Raw genomic sequence first — 26,198 nt, 5'->3', positions numbered from 1 at the left:
TTTACACTTCAAATGCTTATTTAGATGTGTATTTATTTATTCCCAAGCAGCGCCAAGCCAGTGGTATCATATTAAACTGAATCCAGAGATACCATCAATCCAGAACATGTCATTCTAGCTTACTAGCTTACTGCTAAAGGGGCTAAATAATGATTTCTGGTCTTTCAGTCTCTAGTGGGTGAATTTAGGATAAGTGGATATAAAATAAGTGAATATAAGACAAGTGAATATAAGATAAGTGAATTTAAGACTTTATATATATTATTAGATATTTTCATTATGTGTGAATTCAATGAATTCAACAAATCACCAATCATATCATAATCTTAGATGAAAAGGTCATTAATCTCATTCATCTCATCTGTTCTCCACCTCCAGAGGAGCCTGGTTCTCCGATGGACTTCAAGACCCTGCTCATCACCAAGGACTCATGCACCCTGAGCTGGAAGAAACCTCTGACCGACGGCGGTAGCCGCATCACCTGCTACGTCCTGCAGGTCCTGAACGGAGACGACAAATACAAAGAGCTGATGAGGTCCAGGAACATGCAGTACAGTGCCAAGGACCTGGTGGAGGGCAGGGAGTACGAATACAGAGTCATGGCCGTCAACGACGCAGGAGAGAGCGCTGCCAAGGAGCTGTCTGTGCTCGCCAAGGACCAGCTTAGTAAGAGGCTGTTTATACCTTAACTCACTCAATACGACCAGTTTAGTAAGAGGCTGTTTATACCTTAACTCGCTCAATTCTCAAAAGAACTTCTATTTAATTTCATTGATTACATTGTCATTTGACAAATGCTCCATCAGTAAAATACCGCTATAGGTTATGAAATATTTCCCCCCAGAACAGCTTACCGTGTAATCACAAGTAGGCTAGAAATAAAAACTAGGAAAACAACTTCAAGTCATAACATTCAGCTTTTTTTTTTTTTTTTTTTTTTACTCTAATCCAGATTGACTTGAATCATAAACGGAACATTAAATAATCCCTCTTCTCCTGCTCTTACAGTCCATCCTACATGCGACCTGTGGGAGTTGCCCAACATGTGCTACATCGCCAAGGAGGGCAGTACGGTGCGTCTGAAGATCCCCATCATCGGCAAGCCCACGCCCAGAGTCTCCTGGAAGAAGGGAGACGACCAGGACCTGACCGATACAGGCAGAGTGTGCTGCGAGTCTTCAGCCGTCAACACCACCCTGCTCATCAGAGACTGCCAGAGGAGCGACGCCTCCAAGTACACCATCATGCTGAGGAACATCGCTGGATCCAAGGAATCCACCATCTTTATCAGGTACCGTGGGGGAATCCACGTAGTCCACTATCTTCATCAGGCAGCACTATCTTCATCAGCACTATCTTCATCAGCACTATCTTCATCAGCACTATCTTCATCAGGCAGCACTATCTTCATCAGCACTATCTTCATCAGCACTATCTTCATCAGGCAGCACTATCTTCATCAGCACTATCTTCATCAGCACTATCTTCATCAGGCAGCACTATCTTAATCAGCCAGCACTATCTTGATAGCAGATACAGTAGCAGAAAGAAATGATAAAAAATGACTAAAGCTGTCTGTCCTCTACTTAAAACCCCTCATGGCATGTCTCCCTCCAACACAAACCATCCCTTCCACATCATGTAATTATTAGGTCTATCATATAGTATATCAGTCATTCTTCATTGATGATAACTCAGTAATATGCAACAACTCATAATACAATGACACAACAAAACGAATCCCTGTTCCAGTCAATTCATATTTCATTCCATCGCTCCTCCTCCAGGGTGGTGGGCAAGCCTGGCATCCCTGTGCAGCCCATCAAGTTCAAGGAGGTGACGGCCGACGGCGCCACTCTGAAGTGGGGCGCTCCTAAAGACGAGGGCGGCTCGGCGGTCACCAACTACATCCTGGAGAAGAGAGACTCCATCACCAACATGTGGGTGACCGTCTCCTCCTCCATAGAGGACCACACAGGGTTCAGGGTAACCGGCCTCCACGAGGGAACAGAGTACATGTTCAGGGTCTGCGCTGAGAACAAGTACGGCATCGGAGAGGGACTCAAGTCCGAGCCCCTCATCGCCAAGCATCCGTTCAGTAAGTATTCTACATTTTGCACATTTTCCACCACTCAATTGTTCTCTTGCTTTCATTTAAACAAGGCAAGACAACAAAACCTCTCTTCACTGTATGATGTCACAGTATAATGTCACAGTATGTCGTCACTGTTTCTCTTCCCAGACGCTCCTGAGGCTCCTCCCCCACCTCAGGTCATGGCAATGCGCCATAACTCCGCCTACCTGGCATGGTCCGACCCCAGGAAGACTGGTGGATCTCCCATCACTGGTACCTCTTTTCCAGAACAACTCACAACATCTAATTTTGCAATGATGTGATGGGAAATTAAATGCCTTCAGCAGATAAATATACACCCACTAACTGCAGAAATAAAATACAAATCTATATTTTATTCATACAGTTGTTCATCAATGTTGCATAGTTATTGTAATTCAGATATTTATTATAATTATTATTATTATTTATTTAACTAAAATAATATTAACATGTACAGAACATATTACTATACATACCATATTCTTATGGTAAAACTCTATCATACATAGTACAATTGATATTACAATATATACAATACAGTATATTATGCACTAAATTCACAAGCAGTGAGAAACCATAAACATACATACATATACTACAGTCCTTTACCCTGATTCATAGGCACTGGATATACAATACATACAAAGTAAACATACATACATATACTACAGCCTTTTACACAGTTCCATAGGCACTGGATAATATACAGTACATACAAAATAATCATACACTACAGTATTTTACCCTGATTCATAGGCACTGGATATACATACAAAGTCAACTCGTACCACCTAGTTGTATAGGCTATTGATCACTAAAATAGAATGAAAATAAAAGTAACTTTAAGTATGTCTGTGTATGTATGTCTAAATGTACAGAATGTGTTTACAGGCATAGTAGAGCTGTTCGATGTTGTTTCAGTTGTCTTTTAAAGCTTGTTTTAGTTTGTGCTTTAGCAATCTGTATTAGTGCGCAGACTAATGGAGGACTGTTGTTATTTTCCAGGCTACTTCATTGAGTTCAAGGAGAGGAATAGTATGTTGTGGAAGAGGTCTAGCCCGAAGGAACTGAGGATGAAGGAGCACAGTGTGACTGGTCTGACCGAGGGTCTGGAGTACGAGTTCAGAGTTCTGGCCGTCAACCTGGCCGGTGTCGGCAGACCAAGCGCTCCCACCGATCCACACGTCGCCCTGAACCCCATTGGTTAGTAAGAGATCATGTTAAAAGATAGTAATGGATGTCATTGTAATTGTAGGCTTGGGAGATACTAGCTAAATTAAATGGTTAGCTCGATGTAAACACGAACACACGCTGTGGGTGATCAAGGGTCAAAGTGGGTATCAAACAGGAGGGAAGACTGTCAAGTTTTAAACTGTGGATACCAAACAGAGAAGGTAAAGATGACTTTAAACTGTTAAACAGTAATCCAGAACTATTTTATTGCACTGTAAAAAACTGATTTTATGTCTGCACTTTATGTGCTAATTTTATGTCTATTCTATTCTACTATTCTATTGCACTGCACTATTGCACTATTTAAAACATTTCTATTTTATCTTACTCTTTTTATTATTGCCTATTTAAAATGGAATCAAACCATAAACAAGGTGGCCTGTTGGGATGTTAGATCCTAATGTGAAAAACTTGGATTTTATATGTCTGCACTTTATGTGCTCATTTTATGCCTGTATTTTTTTCTGTTGTGAAGCACTTTGAGCTGCAGTTTCTGTATGAAAGGTGCTATACAAATAAAGTTTATTATTATTATTATTATTATTATTATTATTATTATTATTATTGGAAAGTTAATTGTAGAGTTCTCTCATAATTGTGTCCTTCAAAGTGTTAATCTGCACAAGATCCTCATTTAGTTTGTTAATGTCCATTGGTGATAAGAGGTCATTGATGTTGAAAATGCTAACTACTGAGTTAGTCGTCTATTTATTACAAGCAAACTGTTGTAGTCCTGCCAGACACCAGTGTTTAGAAACAGCCAAGAACAGAAAATATAAAAAAGAAAAAACATCCATGAACTGGCTATAGGTAGAATCATTATTGTGTTGTATCAATTGATAATAGAGTGGCAAAATAGACATTTACTTATGTGAAAATGTTCAAGATTATTACTTGAAACAAAAATGGTCATATACTTGATGTTTTATCCTCCGCCACTTCGACTTGTCCCTGAACATGAGTGAACCATGAGCTGAAAACACCAGGTGATTATGCTTTGGTTTCCACTCCCAGATCCTCCTGGCAAACCCGATGTGATCAGCATCACCAGGAGCACGGTGACTCTACAGTGGACCGAGCCAGAGAGCGACGGTGGCCACAGGCTGACCGGATACATCGTCGAGAGGCGCGACCTGCCTTCCAAGATCTGGGTGAAGGCGAACAACGTGAACGTGGTGGAACCCGCCTTCACCGTGACAGACCTGCAGGAGGGTTGCAAGTACGAGTTCAGAATCAGAGCCAAGAACGCTGCCGGCGCTCTCAGCCCGCCCTCTGAGCAGACCGACACCATCATCTGCAAAGATGAATACGGTGAGACAACAATATAAACCCTTTGTTTAATCCACTAGCTTAGGTTGATGAACTCTCTTAGGGCCATGATAGCAATGTGTTGAGACAATGATTATGGGAGATATTTTAAACAGCTTTGTAGCCTTCGTGCACCCCACTAAAACACTGCACACGGTGTACCCTTTGGGACGTGTTCTGTCCCATGTACTTTACATGTAATATATATTTACTTATGAATTTCTTTAAAAAAAAATTATGAATACCATTATTAACTTCAGTCCTCAACATACATAAAATATTCATTCATTTTCAGGATTTTAACCCCTTAAATACCAGTTTGTGTGATTGAAGCGTGGCTTATTTTCAAGACAAAAAACACTAAGGGTTAATTATTTTCCATCCCATAAATGCTAATGTAATTTTTTTGGGGTGGGATTATGAGAGCCTGGAGTGTCGAAGATTGGAAAAAAAAATAAGTTTGATACATAAAAAAGTGTTGTGCAGTGACACAGTGTATAAAACACTGCACACGGTGTACCCTTTGGTCAAAAAACGTCCCTATTGACTCCCATGTTAAACAAGTTTTTTGAAAACGACGCCATTGCAGATTGATTTTAGATTTTTATAATTGTTTTCATCTAGGCCCCTTTATGGGCATTTACATATGCATGATTACTCATTTTTTTCAAGATGGCCGCATTGCGTCATCTATTTCCGGCGGCCACAGCTTGTGTGTTTACTGCTTATATCCTGCATACCGTTCAAAAAATATTTTTATCTAAAATAATTTGAGAATGTTTTATGGAGGTCTTAGTGTGGTGTGCATGCATGTGGTGAGAAATTAATGTGTGTGCATGTGGTCATTTGCAGCCATTATGTGAAAATGGCTAGTACACAGTAATGTACTGTACTAGTAATTAGGGATGCTCGATATTGCCTTTTTTACCGATAACTCTTAATTTCCGATACCGATATCAACCGATACCGATATATGCAGGGTTTCCCCCCCCCCAAAAACGGAATAATTTCAGGTAATTAACATTACATAGCTCTTGTCATGTAATTAACACAACATTATGCATACTTTGACAATAAATAAAATAATAATTTGTTCTTACTTGCTTGCCTGGGTAAATAAAGGTTAAATAAATGTAATTTTTTTTTAACCGATACCGATATTTTTGCCAATATCGGCCGATAATATCGGTAGGCCGATAATATCGGACATCCCTACTAGTAATGCTAGTACAGTAATGGCTAGTTTTCACATAATGGCTGCAAATGACCACATGCACACACATTAATTTCTCAACACATGCATGCACACCACCACACTAAGACCTCCATAAAACATTCTCAAATCATTTTAGATACAAATATTTTTTTAACAGCATTGCAGGATATAAGCAGTAAACACACAAGCTGTGGCCGCCGGAAATAGATGACGCAATACGGCCAAAAATTTTTTAATCATGCATATGTAAATGCCCATAAAGGGGCCTAGATGACATTTTATATATTTTTTTGTATTCAATCTGCAATGGCGTCGTTTTCAAAAAACGTGTTTAACATGGGAGTCAATAGGGACGTTTTTTGACCAAAGGGTACCAAAGTGTTTTTTTGCAGGGCAATTTTTTTTTAACTATAGAGTAAAAAAAATAAAATGCAGACTTCATCTTTTGCCCCAGAAAAACTGCCTGACTTAATTTCAGGGGATATGCAATAAATCAAGACAAGGTTATCCCAAGTACAGTATGTACAGTATCTACAGTTGGGATGTTTTTTGTCCCAGGGATGCAGGAAGGCTTGTTATCTACAATGATTTTGTTCCATTTAACAATTCCTATTTCTCCTGAAGATTAATTCAACCTTCATTTAATTTTAGTGAATTACATTGAGGGTGGGCCCTTATTTTCAATGATGCAGAGATTGCAATATATAATAATAAAAACAATAAAATACAAGCAGAACACCCACCCCTCCTACCCAACCCACCACCCCCACCCCACCCAACCACCTCCAATGTACAGTCCCCCCCCCCCACCCAACCCCACCCCACCTACCCAACCTCCTCCAATGTACAGTTTCTACGTCAAATGTATATACTCTCTTTTCTGGACTATTTTTGTATCACAAACAGTACTGTATTTGCAAATCTGGTATGTCATAAATGTATAGATGTAGCAGTACTGTCTATCTGTATGTCGTGTGTGTCATATATGTTATGATGAATTGAAAATGGGGGACCCTGATGTAATCAAGACGAAAGTCTTTCTCTGGTCTGCATCCCCTTAACAATTGTATGTATTGAGCTGTACTGTACTGTACACATTCTGCAATCTGTTAATAAAGTTTTCAATCAATCAATCAATCAGATAAAAGTAGAAAGGTGTGCTCAGTAGAATGCAAATCTCCACTAGGCCGCAGCCACCCATTTCTTTTAAGTACCGGGTGGGGTAAACAGACCAATGAAAGCAGATCTCCACACATTATTCCACTATTACAAATATGTATTATATACACTGAGTACTACTATGTAATATAGTATACTATGGCTATGCTGTCAGTAACACAGTACTCTCCATGTCGCTTCCTAATTAATCCAATACTTATTTCTCGCATCCGGCAGAGGCACCAACCATCATCATCGATACTCAAGTCAAGGAGGGTCTGACCGTCAGAGCCGGTGATGTCATCGTCATCACTGCCACCAGCATTCTGGGCAAACCTGCACCTACCTCGTGTTGGTCCAAGGGAGGAAAGAACTTCAAGCCCTCTGACATCGTCCAGATCGAGTCTACCGCCAGCTCCTCCACCCTTTCCATCAAATATGCCAGCAGGAAGGACTCCGGGGACTACATCATCACCGCCAGCAATCCGTTCGGTGCGAAGGAAGAGAGCGTCAAGGTGAAGGTACTAGATGTCCCCAGTACTCCCGGTCCCATCGAGGCCAGCGGCATCTCCTCCGAGAAGGTCACCCTGACCTGGACGGCTCCCACTGAGGATGGAGGATCTCCTATCAAGCACTATAACATTGAGAAGAGGGAAACCAGCCGCCTCCTTTGGACCATCCTGGAGAAGAAAGTGATCGACTGTCACTACGTGGCCACAAAGCTCATCCAGAGCAACGAGTACATCTTCAGAGTCTCTGCTGTCAACCAGTATGGCTCAAGTGAGGCTTCTCACTCTGAGGCAGTGAAGATGGTTGATAGGTTTGGTAAGTACAGTTAATTTAAGCTCACAGTTATCAAATAGCATTATATATACTGTATGTATGCTGCATAGTGGCTGTATACAGTATATGCTGGATATTAAGTTACGATTTATTTTCTCATGTTTGACCATATACATACACCATATACACAATTCTATATTAAACTTAATTCATGTTTGTTTGTTTGCTATTTTTTTTTTTATGTTTTTAGGTCCTCCTGGACCACCATCCAAACCCGAGGTTGATAATGTTAGTGGAAACTCTGCTACAGTGAACTGGAAGAGACCGGCGGATGATGGAGGAAGTGACATCATAGGCTACTGCGTTGAGAGGAAGGAGAGGAAGGCTATGAGATGGGTCAGAGCATCTAAAAAGCCCATTGCTGAGCTCAGCTATGAAGTCAAGGGTCTCACAGAGGCCGTGGAATACGAGTTCCGTGTTCTTGCTGAGAACAAAGCTGGCTTTGGAGAGCCAAGTGAACCATCTATGCCGGTTACAACTAAAGCTGTTGCCTGTGAGTAAAAAAGAATTAAAAAAGCTTTAAAAGGAAAAGGCATAGCCATTTGAGAGCTTTAAAGGGAAAAGGCATAGCCATTTGAGAGCTTTAAAGGGAAAAGGCATAGCCATTTGAGAGCTTTAAAGGGAAAAGGCATAGCCATTTAAGGGCTTTAAGTCATTAATGGGTACACACAAATCTAAGATGCCTTTCACATCTTTATTCCTGAGTTAATACATTTTGTTATGTTCCCTCAGATGTGCCTGGACCTCCAGTCAATGCCAGAGTGTCAGACACAACAAACACTACGGCCACTCTGAACTGGGGCAAACCCCTGGAAGATGGAGGACGTCCAGTTACTGGATACGTGATTGAGCACAATAAGGAGGGAACAGAGGAATGGGTGAAGGACACCCCATCCTCTCCCCTGAGAATCACAGAGTTTGTCGTTCCGGGCCTGGAAACCGGAGCCAAATATCACTTCAGAATCAGTGCTGTGAATGCTGAGGGAGTTGGTGAGCCCGCTGTGACGGAAGAACTTGTTGAGATTGTGGAGCGTGCCACAGTGCCTGACCTGGAGCTGGATCTTGATATGAGGAGAACCCTGGTTGTCAGAGCCGGCTGCTCCGTCCGACTCTTTATTCCCATCAAGGGCCGCCCTGCACCTGCGGTCACCTGGTCAAAGGACGACGGTCCCATCCCACGTGCTGTCATTGATAGTACTGAGTCCTTCACTATGCTGCTCATCCCTGACTGCTCAAGGATTGATGCTGGCAAATATGACCTTACCCTTGAGAATACAGCTGGAAAGAAGACTGCCTCTATTAATGTGAGAGTCCTGGACTCACCTGGGCCTCCAATCAACATGAAGACAGTAAAGATTGACAAGGAAAGCATCACCCTTCAGTGGGAGATGCCTCTCATCGATGGTGGAGCCAAGGTCACCAACTATGTCATTGAGAAGAGAGAATCAACACGTAAAGCTTATGCCACTGTTATTACAAACTGCTCAACCACCACAGCAACGATATCTGACCTGGGTGAGGGCTGTGAGTACTATTTCAGAGTGTCTGCCGAGAATGAGTATGGTATTGGTGAGGCTGTTGAGACTCATGATCCCATCCGTGCATCCCAGGCACCCACTCCTCCGCAGAGCATCATTCCTACTGATATCACCAAGAGCTCTGTGAGCCTGACATGGACCAAGCCTCTACATGATGGTGGCAGCAGAGTGACTGGATACGTCCTTGAAGCCCAGAAGAAGGGAACTGACCAGTGGGCCCACGTGACAACAGTCAAGTGCATGGACTTCATAGTAAAGAATCTCAATGAGAATGAAGAGTATATCTTCCGTGTTATGGCCGCCAACCACTCTGGCAGAAGTGCACCTCATATCAGCAAGCCTATTGCCATTAAGGATTCCACTTCCATGCCTGAGTTTGACCTGCGTGGTGTGTGCCAGAAGACTGTCATCGTCAAGGCAGGAGTTGACATTAAGGTGGAGATTCCAGTTATGGGACGTCCCAGGCCAACCATCTCCTGGCAGAAGGATGGGGCAGCCATAAAATTCACACAGAGAACCAATGTGGCGACAACTGGCGCTACTGTTATACTGACCATCAATGAATGCATCAGAGCTGACAGTGGCACATACACCATGACAGGGAAGAATATCATGGGCTCTGTCTCAGACAACATCATTGTCAAAGTACATGATGTTCCCGGGCCACCCAAGGGACCCATCAAGATCGTGGAGATCTCTCGCACCTATTGCGTCTTCACATGGGATACACCTGAGAATGATGGAGGTGTGCCAATCAACAACTATGTGGTTGAGATGAGGGACACCACTTCCCAGACATGGACAGAGCTGTCTTCAACTGTTATCCGTACCATTTTCAAAGCCATTCGTCTGACCACTGGATCAGAATACCTGTTCAGAGTGAAGGCAAAGAACAGATATGGTACCGGACCTCCCATCATGTCGGAGACAGTAGTGGCTGCATATCCATTCAAGGCTCCGGGGCCTCCTGGCACTCCTAAGGTTGTTGCATTTACTAAGGACACAATGACAATCGGCTGGAATGAGCCTGTGTCTGATGGTGGAAATGAGATTATTGGATACCATGTTGAGAGGAAAGAGAGGAGCAGCATCATGTGGCAGAAGATCAGCAAAAGCATGGTCAAAGGAAACATCTTCAAAACCACTGGGCTTGAAGATGGAGTTGCCTACGAGTTCCGTGTCATGGCTGAAAATCTGGCTGGCATCGGTAAGCCCAGCAAGGCCTCTGAGCCAATGCTGGCCTTGGATCCAGTAGACCCACCAGGCCAGCCTGAGCCAATTTTCGTAACCAAGAATGTCATTACTATTCAGTGGACAAAACCTGAGTATGATGGTGGATTCAAGATCACTGGCTACACAGTGGAAAAGCGAGATCTACCTGCTGGTCGCTGGATGAGAGCCAACTTCACCAACATAACGGAGACCACATTCACTGTCAGTGGACTGACTAAGGATGCCTCCTATGAGTTCCATGTCATTGCCAGAAATTCAGCCGGCGCAGTCAGCATACCATCTGATACCTCAGATCCAATCATTTGCAAGGATGATATCATTGAGCCACGTATCATGGTTGATGCCATCTTCAAGGATGTGGTCCTCCTGAAGGCAGGAGATAATTTCAAGCTTGATGCCGATATTGCAGGTCAACCAATCCCGTCCATGGTTTGGACCAAGAATGGAAAGGAAATTGAGAACACAATGAAGCTGGAAGTTAGGTTCACTGACCTGACGACCACTCTGATCAACAAAGACTCTGTCAGAATAGATGGAGGAGAATTTGTTTTGACTGCCACTAATGTTGGAGGTTTCGCTAAGCACATCTTCAATGTCAAGGTGCTCGACAGGCCTGGACCACCAGGCGGACCTCTTGCAGTGTCTGACATATCAGCTGAAAACTGTGTACTGACATGGACACCACCTGCAGATGATGGTGGTGCCAAGATTGAAAGCTATGTAGTGGAGAAGCGTGAGTCAAGCAGACTAGCGTGGACCAATGTGGCTTCAGACCTGCAGGTCACACAGCACAAGGCCAACAAGCTGCTCGAAGGAAATGAATATATCTTCAGAGTGATGGCAGTCAACAAATATGGAGTTGGTGAGCCTCTCGAGTCAGAGCCTACTATTGCAGCCAACCCATATTTACAACCAGATGCCCCACAGAATCCTGAAGTGACAGCTATCACTAAGGATTCAATGATTCTTATGTGGCAAGCCCCCAAGAGTGATGGCGGCAGCCCCATCACAAACTACAACATTGAGAGGAAGGACAAGATTGGCCTCCGCTGGGTCAAATGCAACAAGAAGATGGTAAAAGAGCTGCAGTTCAAGGTAACAGCCCTTGTTGTAGGACATGAATATGAATTCAGAGTCACTGCTGAGAATGCAGCTGGATTGAGTCCACCAAGCGCTTTCAGTCCATTCTATAAGGCCACTGACACACTATACCAGCCAGGGCCTCCGTGCAACCCCAGAATCCTGGACACAACCAAGTCATCCATCACTGTTGCCTGGAACAAGCCTGTGTATGACGGTGGCTCAGACGTCACAGGCTACCTTGTGGAGACCTGCATCCCATCTGAGAAGGAGGATGAGGAGGAGTGGACCATTGTGTCACCCAAAGAGGGACTCCTCGCCACTTCCTTCACTATTATCAACCTGAAGGAGAACCAGGAGTACATGATCAATATCTCCGCTATGAACAGCGAAGGAATAGGAGAGGCTGCATCTGTACCCGACAATGCCAAGGCAGAGGACAGGCTACTGGCTCCCGAGTTTGATTTAGATGCAGACCTGCGTAAGGTTCTTAACCTCAGAGCTTGCTGCACACTCAGGCTCTTTGTCCCCATCAGAGGTAGACCAGTGCCTGAGGCTAAATGGACCAAAGATGATGGAGAGCCTGTCACTAGGGCAACCATCGAGGACACAACATCATACACATCACTTATTATTGGAAATGTCAACAGATTTGACAGCGGAAAGTACAATCTCACAGTTGAGAACAGTTCTGGATCCAAGACAGTTACAGTTCAAGTCAGGGTGCTGGATACACCCGCTGCTCCACAGAACCTTACAATTAATGCTATCACAAAGGAATCTGTCAGTCTCATCTGGGATCCTCCAGCAAATGATGGAGGTGTGAAGATCAAAAACTACATTGTTGAGAAGCGTGAGTCAACTAGGAAAGCATATGCCACAGTCAATGCTAACTGCCACAACACCACCTTCACAGTTGACCAGCTCCAAGAGGGATGCAACTACTACTTCAGAGTTCTGGCTGAGAATGAATATGGCATCGGCTTGCCTATTGAGACAGGAGAATCAGTCAAAGTGTCTGAGAAACCCCAGCCACCTGGCAAGGTCATTCTAAAGGATGTGACAAAGAACAGTGTCACCTTGACCTGGGAGAAACCAGAACATGACGGAGGCAGCAGAGTTGGCTGTTATGTAGTTGAGATCCAGCCTAAGGGCGTTGATAATTGGAGCCAGTCTGTTATTGTGAGAGAGACAGAGGCAACCATAAGTGGACTCAATGAAGGTGAAGAATACATGTTCCGTGTATCAGCCAGAAATGAAAAGGGAACCAGTGACCCACGTCAAATTGGTGTGCCTGTGATCGTAAAAGATCTTGTGATCGCCCCAGTTGTCAAACTTCTGTTCAACACATTCAGTGTGCTGGCTGGAGAAGATTTGACAGTGGAAGTTCCTTATGTTGCTCGTCCTAAAGCTACTGTCTCCTGGATAAAGGATGGCCTACCCCTGAAGAGAAGCTCTAAAGTGAGCTTTACAGCCACAGACAAATTACTGACCCTTACAATTAAGGAAGCTGCAAGTGAAGATGTTGGCCACTACCTCATCACTCTCAGCAACACAGCTGGGGAGACGACAACAGATATTGGCATTGTTGTTCTTGACAAACCAGGCCAGTCTAGTGGCCCAGTTAAGGTGGAGGAAGTCACTGCTGACAGTGTAACCATCTCCTGGAAGCCACCAGTGTATACTGGCGGCTGCACCATTAGCAACTACATGGTGGAGAAGAGAGACACATCTGCCGCCAACTGGTTAGTTGTGTCTGCCAACCTGGCCAGGACAACGGTCAAGGCCAGCAGGCTGAAGACTGGGACTGAGTATCAGTTCAGAATCACAGCAGAGAACAGATATGGAAAGGGTCCACTTCTGTTCTCAGAGTGTGTTGTGGCTCAGTACCCATACAAACTCCCAGGGTCCCCAGGGACACCATCTGTTGCAGCCTCTACTATGGACAGCATGGTGGTGGTATGGAACGAGCCTGTGAATGATGGTGGCAGCACAGTCCTAGGATACCATCTTGAGCGCAAAGAGAGAAATAGCATTCTCTGGGTCAAGTTGAACAAGTCACTTATCACCGACCAAACTTTCAAGACCACCGGCCTAGAGCTAGGAATGGAATATGAATACAGAGTTTATGCTGAGAACATTGTTGGAATTGGCAAAGTCAGCAAGGTGTGTGAGGGTGTTATTGCTAGAGATCCCTGTGATCCTCCTGGCACCCCTGAGGCCACCAAGATTACTAAGGATTCTGTGACTATTTTCTGGACCAAGCCCGAGTATGATGGTGGTGCAAAGGTCACTGGCTATATAGTGGAGAAGAAGGACCTGCCTGAGGGCCGTTGGCTGAAGGCAAACTTCACTAATGTTATTGAGACAGAATATGTTGCCACAGGCCTTGTGGAGAACCAGCAATATGAGTTCCGTGTGATTGCCAGAAATGCGGCTGGTGTGTTCAGTGGCAACTCTTACAGCACCGGCCCTATCACCGCCATGGAGGAAATTGATCCACCACGCTACAGCATCAGCCCAGAGTATACAAAGACTATCTTTGTCAATGCTGGGGACAACTTCAAGATTGATGCTGATGTCCATGGCAAACCACTGCCATCTATCCACTGGATGAAGGGGGAGCAGGAACTGGGCAACACTATACACAGAGATATTAAGAACACAAGCACACAAGCTTGCATCACTGTGAAGGAGGCTAAGATTTCTGATGGAGGCCAGTACATTCTTCTGCTGAGGAACCCAGGGGGAGAGAAGACAGTGGAGGTCAATGTGGTTGTTCTGGATAAACCTGGAGAACCGCAGGACCTGGTTGTCACAGGCATATCTAACGATAGATGCTGCCTGGCCTGGAAAGCACCACTACAGAATGGTGGCAGCACAATCTCTCACTACATTGTGCAGAGGAGAGAAACAAGCAGACTGATCTGGACCATTATTGATCCTAAAGTGGAGGACACCTGCCTGACGGTCACCAAGCTCCTGGAAGGAAATGAGTATGTTTTCAAAGTCCAGGCTGTCAACCACTATGGAGTGGGTGCAGGAGTTGAGTCTGCTGCTGTCATTATCAAAGATCCATTTGTGACCCCACAAGCACCCAAGAGTGTAGAGATTTCAGATATTAAGAAGGATTCAATGGTGCTTACCTGGGAAGCCCCATCTGGTGATGGAGGCAGTCCAATTACCGGATACATCATTGAGAAGCATGATAAGGAGGGTGTGAGGTGGACCAGATGCAACAGGACCACAGTCACTGCCCTGACCTTCAAGGTCACTGGACTCCTTGAAAGCCATAACTATGAATTCAGAGTAGCAGCTGATAATGTTGTTGGTGTTGGCGAGCCAAGTTCTGCAACTGCTTTCCACAAAGCACTGGATCCCATCTTTAGGCCTGGCCCACCAAACAACCCCAAAGTTACTGACACAACCAAGACGTCAGTATTCCTGTCATGGGGCAAACCAATCTATGATGGCGGCTGTGAAATCGAAAGTTACATTGTTGAGTGTTGTACCACCGCAGCACCCCCAGAGGTTCCCGCTGAAACCCCAGCCGAGGCACCTGCTGATGCCCCAGCTGAGGCACTTGCTGATGCACCTGCTGATGCACCTGCTGAAACACCTGCTGCAGCCCCTGCTGAAGCACCAGCTGCAGCCCCCGCTGAAACACCCGCTGCCATTGCTCCAGCCGCAGATGCACCAGCTGAAGGATGGACTATATGCACACCACCATCAGGCATCAAAAAGACCAAGTTTGAAGTTGTAAACCTGAAGGAAAAGTATACCTACATGTTTAGGGTTTGTGCTATCAACAAAGTTGGAGTTGGGGAGCATGCTGATGTCTCTGAAGCTGTCCTTGTCCAGGAGCGGGCAGAGGAGCCTGATCTTGATATCGATGCAGAGCTCAGGAAGATTGTGACCATCAAGGCTGGAGCCTCCCTCAGGCTGTTCATTCCCATCAGAGGAAGGCCTACTCCTACCATCAAGTGGGACAAAGATGAAGCCGCTCTCAAAGAGACTGCTCAGGTCGAGGTGACCAGCAGTTTTACTTCCCTCGTGATTGACAAGATGAGCAGATTTGACAGTGGAAAATACACAGTCACTGCCGAGAACTCAAGTGGAACTAAGTCTGCTTTTGTTGTTGTCCGTGTTCTTGACACACCAAGTGCTCCAGTCAATCTGAAGGTGCAAGAAATCACTAACCAGTCAGTGACTCTGGCTTGGGAAGCACCTCTATTAAACGGAGGCGCCAAAATCAAAAACTACATAGTTGAGAAGAGGGAGACCACACGCAAAACATACGCAGCCGTGGTAACCAACTGCCACGAACTCTCATGGAAGATTGAGCCACTTCAGGAGGGCTGCAGTTATTACTTCAGGGTTCTTGCTGAGAATGAACACGGCGTAGGAATGCCCGCAGCAACTGTAGATGCTCTCAAGGTGTCCGAGGTGCCTCAGTCGCCAAGGAAATTCATTGTTACGGACCAAACCAAGACAAGCATCTCTCTGGCCTGGGAGAAGCCTGAGTATGATGGAGGAAGCAGAGTGCTGCAGTACCTGCTTGAGGTACAGGTTAAGGGCCAAGACAAATGGTCTGGTGTTAATACATTCAAGACAATGGAGGCAAATGTTACCAATCTGAACACAGGAGAGGAGTATCTGTTCAGAGTCACAGCTATGAATGATAAGGGAAAGAGTGACCCCAAGGTCCTTGCTAGCCCAGTAATGGCTAAGGACTTGGTTTATGAACCAGATATTAGACCTGCATTCAGCAGCTACAGTGTCAGGGTGGGCAAAGACCTCAGTGTTGACATCCCCATCTATGGACGTCCTAAACCAATAGTCACATGGATTAAAGATGGTGCTCCTATGAAGTTCACCACCAAAGTCAATATCATCAACACTCTAACACAGTCAACGCTGAGCATCAAGGAAGCGGCAGGTGACGATGGTGGCATGTACAGCATCAAGGCTGCCAACTCCGTTGGGACGAAAATCACATCCGTTGAAATCATTGTTCTTGATAAGCCCGGCCCACCAACTGGCCCCGTGAAGTTTGATGAAGTCACAACACAGACTGTGACTATTTCATGGGCCCCACCAAAGCACAATGGTGGCTGTGAGATCTCTAACTACATTGTGCAGAAGAGAGACACCACCTCTGCAGCATGGGAGAATGTCAGCATATCATGTGCCAGAACCACAATCAAGGTGCCTAGACTGAAGACTGGAGCTGAATACCAATTCAAAATCATTGCTCAGAACCGTTATGGAAAGAGTTATGGTTTGGATTCAGCTGCCGTTGTTGCTCAGTACCCATACAAAGAGCCAGGCCCACCAGGCACTCCCTTCATCTCCTCTCTGTCTAAGGACCACCAGGTTGTTGAGTGGAACGAGCCTGTCTCAGACGGAGGCAGCCCTGTCCTTGGCTATCATCTTGAAAGGAAAGAGAGGAACAGCATCCTCTGGGTCAAGATCAACAAAACACTCATTACTGAGCCTGTGTTCAAGAGTCACCCCTTGGAAGAGAGTATTGAATATGAATACAGAATTTCTGCTGAGAATATTGTTGGCATTGGCAGGTGCAGTAAGCTTTCTGAGGGCTGTGCTGCCCGTGACCCATGTGATCCTCCTGGCACCCCAGAAACCATCCATGTGACCAAAGACACCATAGTTATCCAGTGGACCAAGCCTGAGTATGATGGTGGCAGTAATATCACTGGCTACACTGTGGAGAAACGTGACCTTCCAGAGGGCCGCTGGATTAGGGCCAACTTCACTAATGTGATTGAAACCCAGTTCACTGTCACTGGCCTGACTGAAAATGCACAGTATGACTTCAGAGTCATTGCTAAGAATGCTGTTGGTACCGTCAGCAAGCCATCTTACAACAGTGGGCCAATCATTGCAAGTGCTGAGTTGGAGGCACCCAGATTCTCCATTGACCCTGCGTTCACCAAGAAAATTGTCATCAACGCTGGAGAGTCAGTCAAGCTGGATGCTGATGTCTACGGCAAGCCACTGCCAACAATCCAGTGGATCAGAGATGAGAAGCCAGTTGAGAACACACTTAGACTGGAGATCAAGAACACAGACAACCATGCCATGATTGTGATCAAGGATGCTGTCAGAGTTGATGGGGGACTTTACACTCTCCAGCTGACTAATGTAGCTGGCAGTGAGACCGTTCCATTCAAGTTGGTGGTCCTGGACAAGCCTAGCGCATGTGATGGACCTCTTAATATCACTGGAGTTGCTGAAGACAGATGTACAATCTCATGGCGTGCCCCACTGCATGACGGAGGCAGTGGCATTACACACTATCTCGTTGAGAGGAGAGAGACAAGTCGCCTGGCTTGGACTGTTGTTTCAAACAGCTGTAACAACACTGTCTACAAAGTCACCAAATTGCTGGAGGGCAATGAGTACATGTTCCGTGTCATGGCTGTCAACAGCTATGGTGTCAGTGAGCCTCTCCTATCTGAAGGGGTAATCATGAAGACTCCATTTGTTCCTCCTGGTCCTCCTCATGTTGAGGATGTGTCCAACATCGCCCATGACGGCATGACCATCACATGGTCTGCACCTACGGGCGATGGTGGAAGTGACATCATTGGCTACATCATTGAGAAGAAGGACAGAGCTGGAATCAGATGGACCAGATGTAATAGGCAGAAGGTCACTGACCTCTCCTTCAGAGTGACAGGCCTCTCCACTGATCACGAGTATGAGTTCAGAGTGTCTGCTGAGAATGTGGCCGGAGTAGGTGAGCCAAGCCTCCTAACTTCAAGCTACAAGGCCAGTGATCCAAAGTACAAGCCTGGTGCACCTGCATATGTGAATGTGACTGACTCTACCAAGAGCTCCATCACTGTGGTATGGGGCAAGCCTTTGTCTGATGGTGGTACCGCCATCCAGGGTTACATTGTGGAGGTTTGCAAGGCTGAAGAGGAAGAGTGGACGATGGTTACTCCACCTACTGGTCTGCGTGTCAACAAATATGAAATCACCAAACTCACTGAGGGTCAAGAATACAAGATCCAAGTCTGTGCCCTGAACAAGCTGGGAGTTGGTGAGCAAGCCACTATCTCAGGAACAGCTAAACCAGAGGAGAGGGTGGAGCCACCAGAAATCCACCTGGACTCTGAGCTGAGGAAAGGCATCACTATCAAGGCCGGAGCATCCGTCAGAATCAATGTTCCATTCAAGGGTAGACCCACTCCTGAGATTAAGTGGACTAAGGATGAGGGCGACCTGACTGAGAGGACAGTAGTTGAGAAGACTCTGAACCAAACCCAGCTGTCCATTGACTCGGCTGACAGAGGCGACTCAGGGAAATACACTCTGACCCTAACAAACAGTAGTGGCACTGTGTCTGAGTTTGTCGCTGTTAAAGTGCTGGATGCACCTGGGGCCCCTCTGAACCTTGTTCTAAAGGAAATCAGAAAGGACTCCATAACTCTTGTCTGGGATGCACCACTGGTTGATGGAGGTGCCAAGATCAAGAACTATGTTATTGACAAACGTGAATCAACCAGGAAGGCATATGCCAATGTATCTACAAAGTGCACCACAACGACATTCAAGGTTGAGAACCTGGTTGAGGGAGCAATGTACTACTTCAGAGTCATGGCTGAAAATGAGTATGGAGTTGGTCAGGCCATTGAAACCAAGACAGCCTCTAAGGCCTCAGAGGTGCCACTTCCTGTTGGAAAAATCTTCCTCACTGATGTTTCAAAGGTCAGTGTATCTCTGGCCTGGGAGAAACCAGAGCATGATGGAGGCAGCAGGATTGCTGGCTACCTGATTGAAATGCTGCCTAAGGGCACAGATAAGTGGGGCGTTGCAGCAAACGTAACGACATGTGAAGGCACAGTCAAAGGCCTGACTGCAGGAACAGAATATCTCTTCCGTATTATTGCTCACAACGAGAAAGGAAAGAGTGAGCCCAAGGCATTTGCTGCACCTGTCATTGCCAGTGACATGACCATTGAGCCCTGTGTGCAGATGCAGTTCAACACTTACAGTGTTTTAGCTGGAAAGGATCTGAATGTGGAGTTCCCAGTGATTGGCAGGCCCAAACCTAGAGTTACCTGGACCAAGGATGGAATAACTCTGAATTTGACATCCAGAGTCAAAGTCATTAACACTCTCACATCAACTGGCCTTCAGATTACTGAGGCATGCAAGGAGGACTTTGGAAAATACAAAATTACAGCTACAAGCACTGCTGGCACTTCCACTGTGGATGTGGGTATCATTATTCTTGACAAGCCTGGCCCACCAACAGGTCCAATCAAGGTTATTGAGGTGAGCAACACCTTTGTCCATCTCTCCTGGGAGGCTCCAGAGTACACAGGTGGATGCCAAGTGAAGCACTACATTGTGGAGAAGAGAGACACCACTTCCGCAACATGGCTGACTGTTAGTAGCCAGCTTGCTAGGACAGCGCTCAAGGTCACCAAGCTGAAGACTGGTGCAGAGTACCAGTTCAGAATCATTGCTGAAAACAGATATGGAAAGGGCTCCCCTCTGGACTCAAAGGCCATTGTTGTGCAGTACCCATACAAACCACCAGGTCCTCCGGGAACTCCATATGTGAAATCTGCTACAAAGGAGATGATGATTATTGAATGGAATGTGCCAGTCAACGATGGTGGCAGCTCAGTTATTGGCTACCATCTGGAGAGCAAGGAGAGAAGCAGTATCATGTGGAATAAACTGAACAAGATTCTCATTGTTGATACTGAATTCAAGATCTGCAATCTTGAGGAGGGAATTGGATATGAATTCAGAGTCTCTGCTGAAAACATTGTTGCTGTGGGCAGATGCAGTAAAGTGTCTGAATCCTTTGTTGCTCGAGACCCATGTGATCCTCCTGGTGCTCCTGAGGCTGTCACTATTTCCAAGAACCTCATTAAGATTAAATGGACCAAGCCCGAGTATGATGGTGGCAGCAAAGTAAATGGATATGTGGTGGAGAGGAAAGATCTGGCCTGTGTTGAGGGACGCTGGGTACGAGCCAACTTCACCAATGTCATTGAGACTGAATACACCATCACTGGACTGACAGAAAATGAACAATATGAATTCAGAGTAATAGCCAGAAATGCCGCCGGAGTCTTCAGTGGGCCATCCGACAGCTCTGGGCCTATTACTGCTACTGATGAGATTGAACCACCAAAGGCTTCCATGGATCCCAAATACAAAGATGTCATTGTTATTAATGCAGGAGAGACCCTGGTCATGGACGCTGACATCTATGGTAAACCAGCTCCTGAGGTCGCATGGCTGAAGGAGGGCAAGGAGATGGACAGGGCTCTGCGAATTGAAGTGAAAAACACACACAAACGTGCTTCCATAACCATCAAGGATGTCACCAAGGTGGATAGCGGACATTATGATCTCAGCCTCACAAATTTGGGTGGTGTGAAGATCTTACCCATTACCGTGAAGGTCCTGGATAAACCAGGCCCTCCCACTGGACCCATCAACGTGATCGGAGTCATGGCTGACAGGTGTCTCCTGGCCTGGTCAGAGCCTGCTCTGGATGGTGGAGCCAACATCACTCACTACATTCTGGAGAAGAGGGAGACAAGTAGGCTTTCCTGGACAGTGGCTGCACCCAATATCCAGGCTCTGAATTACAAACTCACCAACCTGATGGCTGGTGATGAATACATCTTCAGAGTCAGGGCAGTCAACAAATATGGCATTGGCGATGGTCTGGATTCTGAGCCAGTCCTTGCACGGAATCCATACAAGCCACCAAGTGCTCCTGGAACTCCTGAGGCAAGCCAGATCACAAAGGACTCTCTGGTTCTGACATGGTCTGCGCCAGATCAAACTGGTGGAGCAGACATTCAGGGCTACCACCTGGAGAAGCGTGACAAGGACAGTGTGAGATGGACGAAATGCAACAGACAGAATCTGACTGAGACCCACTTCAAGGTCACAGGGCTCATGAAAGATCATTTCTATGAGTTCCGTGTGACTGCTGAGAATGAGGCCGGGATGGGAGACCTCAGCGAGCTCTCTCTGATGTACAGAGCCTGTGATGCCATCACACCACCTGGACCTCCACATCATCCTAAGGTGACAGACTTCACCAAGTCCTCTGTGTCTCTGTCCTGGGGCAAACCCGCATCTGATGGTGGTGCTTATATCAAGGGCTACATTGTTGAAATGAGGGAGTACACACCAGAGCAGGAGGAGGAGGAAGAGGTAGCACCAACAGTAGAGGCAGCAGCAGAGAAGCCAGCTGAAAAGGAATGGACCATGTGCACTCCACCAAATGGCATTCAGACCACTAAACTCAATATCCCAGATCTAAAGGATGGCGGGGAGTATCAGTTCCGTGTCTGTGCCATCAATTCAGAGGGAGTGGGAGAGGCTACTAATGTCCACGGATCCGTGGTCACTTCTGAGAAGATTGAGGCTCCAGAGATTGAACTGGACGCTGACCTTAGAAAGGTGGTCTCTGTCCGCGCTGGTGGAAGCCTGCGTCTCTTTGTTACCATCAGAGGAAGACCTGAGCCTGCTGTGAAATGGGAGAAGGTGGACGAAATTCTCACTGACCGTGCTGTCATTGAAGCAACAAGCTCATACACTATGCTTGTCATTGACGGCGTCAACCGATTTGACAGCGGCAAATACTCTCTGACCCTGGAGAACGACCAGGGAATCAAGTCTGCCATTGTTGTTGTTAGAATTCTGGACACACCAAGTGCACCTCAGACCTTTGCTGTCAAAGAGCTGAAGAAAGATTCAGTGACTCTGGCTTGGGATACCCCACTCACTGATGGTGGTGCTAAAATCACTAACTACATTGTGGAGAAGAGAGAGTCTGTCAGGAAAGCCTACACCACTGTGACCAGCAACTGCACAGCAAACTCCTTCAAGATTGAAGATCTCCCGGAGGGTGGTACTTTCTACTTCAGAGTCTGTGCTGTGAATGGGTATGGGCAAGGACAGATGGCTGAAACCAAAGAAATCAAGATTTCTGAAGTGCCTCTGCCACCAAACAAAGTTCACATTGCTGATCTCACTAAGACCAGTGTGTCACTCGCATGGGAGAAGCCTTCTCATGATGGTGGAAGCAAAGTTATGTGCTATAATGTTGAATTTAAGCCTAAGGGTGGTGATAAGTGGGGTACAGCCTGCACAGTCAAGGTCCCAGAAGCCACTGTCAGTAATCTAACTCACAATGAATCATATTTATTCAGAGTTATTGCAATCAATGAGAAGGGAAAGAGTGAGCCTAAGGAACTTGGCGTGCCTGTGGTTGCAAAGGATGTTGCCATTGAGCCCTCCATCACCTTGCTGTTCAACACATATAGTGTGAAAGCTGGAGATGACCTGACTATTGAGGTGCCTGTGAGAGGCAGGCCTAAGCCAGTTGTGTCCTGGAAGAAGGGTGGTCTTCCTCTGAAACTGACATCATCACTAACCATCCTGAACACTGCCACCTCATCAAAGATACTCATCAAGGAGGCCAAGACAGAGCATCTTGGCAAATATGAGATCACCCTGGCCAACACAGGGGGCACAGTCACAGCAGACATTGGAGTTGTTATCCTTGACAAACCAGGTCCACCTACAGCTATTAAGGTGGATGCTGTCACCTCTGACAGCATTTCCCTGTCCTGGTCTCCACCAAATTATGATGGTGGCTGCTCCATCAGTAGCTACATTGTGGAGAAAAGAGACACAAACTCACAAGAATGGCAGATGGTAGGAAGCAACATTGCCAGATCAGCTTTCAAGGCCATCCGCCTGACTCATGGAGCAGAGTACCAGTTCCGCATCTATGCTGTGAACCGTTATGGAAAGAGTGTATACCTGGACTCACCTGCTATCGCTGCTCAGTACAACTTCAAGCAGCCAGGACCTCCTTCCACCCCTATTGTGAAGCTGGCAACCAAGTCCTTCATGATAGTCACATGGAATGAGCCTGTCAATGATGGAGGCAGCACTGTTCTCGGCTACCACGTGGAGAGGAAGGAGCGTTCAAGCATCCTCTGGAACAAAATGAACAGAGGTCTAATCAAAGACACAGAATACAAGGTCACTGGCATTGAGGGCGGCATGCTGTATGAGTATCGTGTCTATGCTGAGAACATTGCTGGTATTGGTAAATGCAGCAAGGCCTGTGAAGCTGTGGCAGCCAGAGATCCATGTGATCCTCCAGGTCAGCCAATTGTCACTTCAGTCACCAGGAACTCTGTTTCTCTCTCTTGGGATAAGCCAGAGTATGATGGTGGATCCAAGGTTTCTGGATACATTGTTGAAAGCAAAGACCTTCCTGAGGGCCGCTGGACCAGATGCAACTTCACCAATGTGCCGGAGACCTACTATGACGTGACAGGGCTCACAGAGAACAGCCAGTATGACTTCCGTGTCATCGCAAAAAATGCAGTTGGATTATTCAGTGGGCCATCCTACAACACCGGCTCCATCACAGTCAAGGATGACGTGGACCCACCACGCATCATGATGGATGTGAAGTTCAGAGAGACAGTTGTTGTGAAGGCAGGTGAAACCCTAAAAATCAATGCTGACCTTGCTGGACGCCCCACACCAGTCGTCTCCTGGACCAAGGATGGCAAGGAGATTGAGCTGAGAGCCAGAATTCAGATTGTTTCAACTGACACCAGCACTTCCGTCATTGTGAAGGACTGCATTAGGACAGACTCAGGCCAGTATACCCTAATTCTGCAGAATATTGGCGGAACAGTCACCATGCCAGTCAACTGTGTGATCCTTGACAAGCCTTCAGCTCCAGCAGGACCTCTCCACCTCACCGGCCTCACAGCTGAGGCCTGCACTGTGTCATGGGGTCCACCTCAGGAGCTGGGTGGTGCTGATATCACACACTATGTTGTCCAGAAGCGTGAGACCAGCTGTCTTGCATGGACAATGGTGAAGGCAGATGTCACAAAGACATTCCACAAGATCACAGGACTGCTTAAGGGCAACGAGTATGTCTTCAGGATTCTGGCTGTAAACAAGCATGGACTTGGCGAGCCCCTGATAAGTGATGCTGTGCAGGTTACAGATCCATTCACATTCGCCTCCGCTCCCACTAGTGTTGATGTCACTGCTATTACTGGAGATGCGATGACCCTCACCTGGTCCAAGCCATCTAGCGATGGTGACAGCGACATTACAGGATATGTAATTGAGCGCCGTGAGAAGACAGGCATGCGCTGGGTCCGTGTGAACAGGGAGCCCGTGGTCGAATGTACAACAGTAGCAACTAAACTGCGTAAGGGCTGTGAATATGACTTCAGAGTCTTTGCTGAGAATGCTGCTGGTATGAGTCCTCCAAGTGACCACTCTGCTGCCTTCAGAGCAGAGGATGCATTGGTTGTTCCTTCACGCCCAACCAAGCCAAAGACTATCCATTCAACCACAGACACTTTGACTATTGTCTGGAGAGCACCAACAGCTGATGGTGGTGCTTCTATTCTAGGATACAGTGTAGAATACAGAGACTTCATCGGTAAACCAGAGCCAGAGGAGATTGAAGGAGAAGAGGAGGAGGAAGAGTATGACGAGGAAGACGAAGAGGAGGAACCAGAGTCACCTGAAGAGTTGGCAAGATGGGTTGAGGCCATTCCTCTCACCAAGAGCCTTGAGTTCACCATCCCTGGCCTGAAAACAGATGCTCAGTATGAGTTCTGTGTGAAGGCTATCAACAAGGTTGGCAGCAGTGTCCGCAGTCTGTACTCTGATGCAGCTATGGCCATGGATAGAACTGCAGAGCCATCATTCGATGTTGACATTGACCTGCGCAAGATACTGCTCGTCCAACATGGCACAGCATTTACTCTCAATGTTCCATTCAAAGGCAAACCTGTGCCATCAGTGGCATGGGCCAAGGAGGGAGTAGATCTGAAGGTTAGAGGCACCATTGATGCAACAGAATCCAGCACTTCATTGACCATTGATAAGTCAACAAGAAATGACTCAGGAGAGTACTCTGTGACCATTCTGTCACCGCTGGGAGAAGCAACACTGCCCTTGGTGGTGAAGGTGTTGGACTCTCCAGGACCACCTTCCAACATGAAGGTCACAGCTGTGACAAGAGACACCGCCACTCTCACCTGGGAAGCTCCAGAGAATGATGGGGGTGATGCTGTCAAGGCCTACCATGTTGAGAAGCGTGAGGCCAGCATGAAGTCCTGGGTATCTGTGACCACTAACTGCCACGGCCTGACACACACGGTGGAGGACCTGCAGGAAGGAGCCACTTACTACTTCAGAATCATCGGAGAGAATGAACATGGTGTGGGTGTTCCCGAGGAGGCCAAGGGTGGCACAAAGATTACAGGTCAGCTTATTTACCTTTTGCATTGATATGGGACTTTTCTTGTGAAATTAATCATTTGCACCTGTTAAATTAAAATCACAACATTTACATTGTTGTCTTTATCAATTACATTTGTATCCAGTACACTTTCTAATATATTCC

At 46.3% G+C, this 26,198-nt stretch overlaps 1 protein-coding gene across 1 annotated transcript in view; it reads left to right on the top strand.

Annotated features, from left to right (window-relative positions):
* Window positions 1-26,198, top strand: part of LOC311228135 (titin-like) — a gene marked incomplete at its 5' end in the record, with an annotated part of 258,753 nt that overhangs the window by 198,392 nt on the left and 34,163 nt on the right. The window contains 9 exon segments of the mRNA XM_084314050.1: window positions 379-666; window positions 1,009-1,291; window positions 1,788-2,098; window positions 2,243-2,347; window positions 3,122-3,319; window positions 4,364-4,660; window positions 7,269-7,856; window positions 8,065-8,367; window positions 8,607-26,057. Of these exon segments, the coding sequence (XP_084170176.1) occupies window positions 379-666; window positions 1,009-1,291; window positions 1,788-2,098; window positions 2,243-2,347; window positions 3,122-3,319; window positions 4,364-4,660; window positions 7,269-7,856; window positions 8,065-8,367; window positions 8,607-26,057 (19,824 nt within the window).

This window comes from Notolepis coatsorum, assembly GCF_963971535.1.
Source record: "Notolepis coatsorum genome assembly, chromosome: 5".
Taxonomy (NCBI): domain Eukaryota; kingdom Metazoa; phylum Chordata; class Actinopteri; order Aulopiformes; family Paralepididae; genus Notolepis; species Notolepis coatsorum.
Note: the sequence above shows the minus strand (reverse complement) of the source record. Positions and strands in the feature narration are given on the sequence as shown.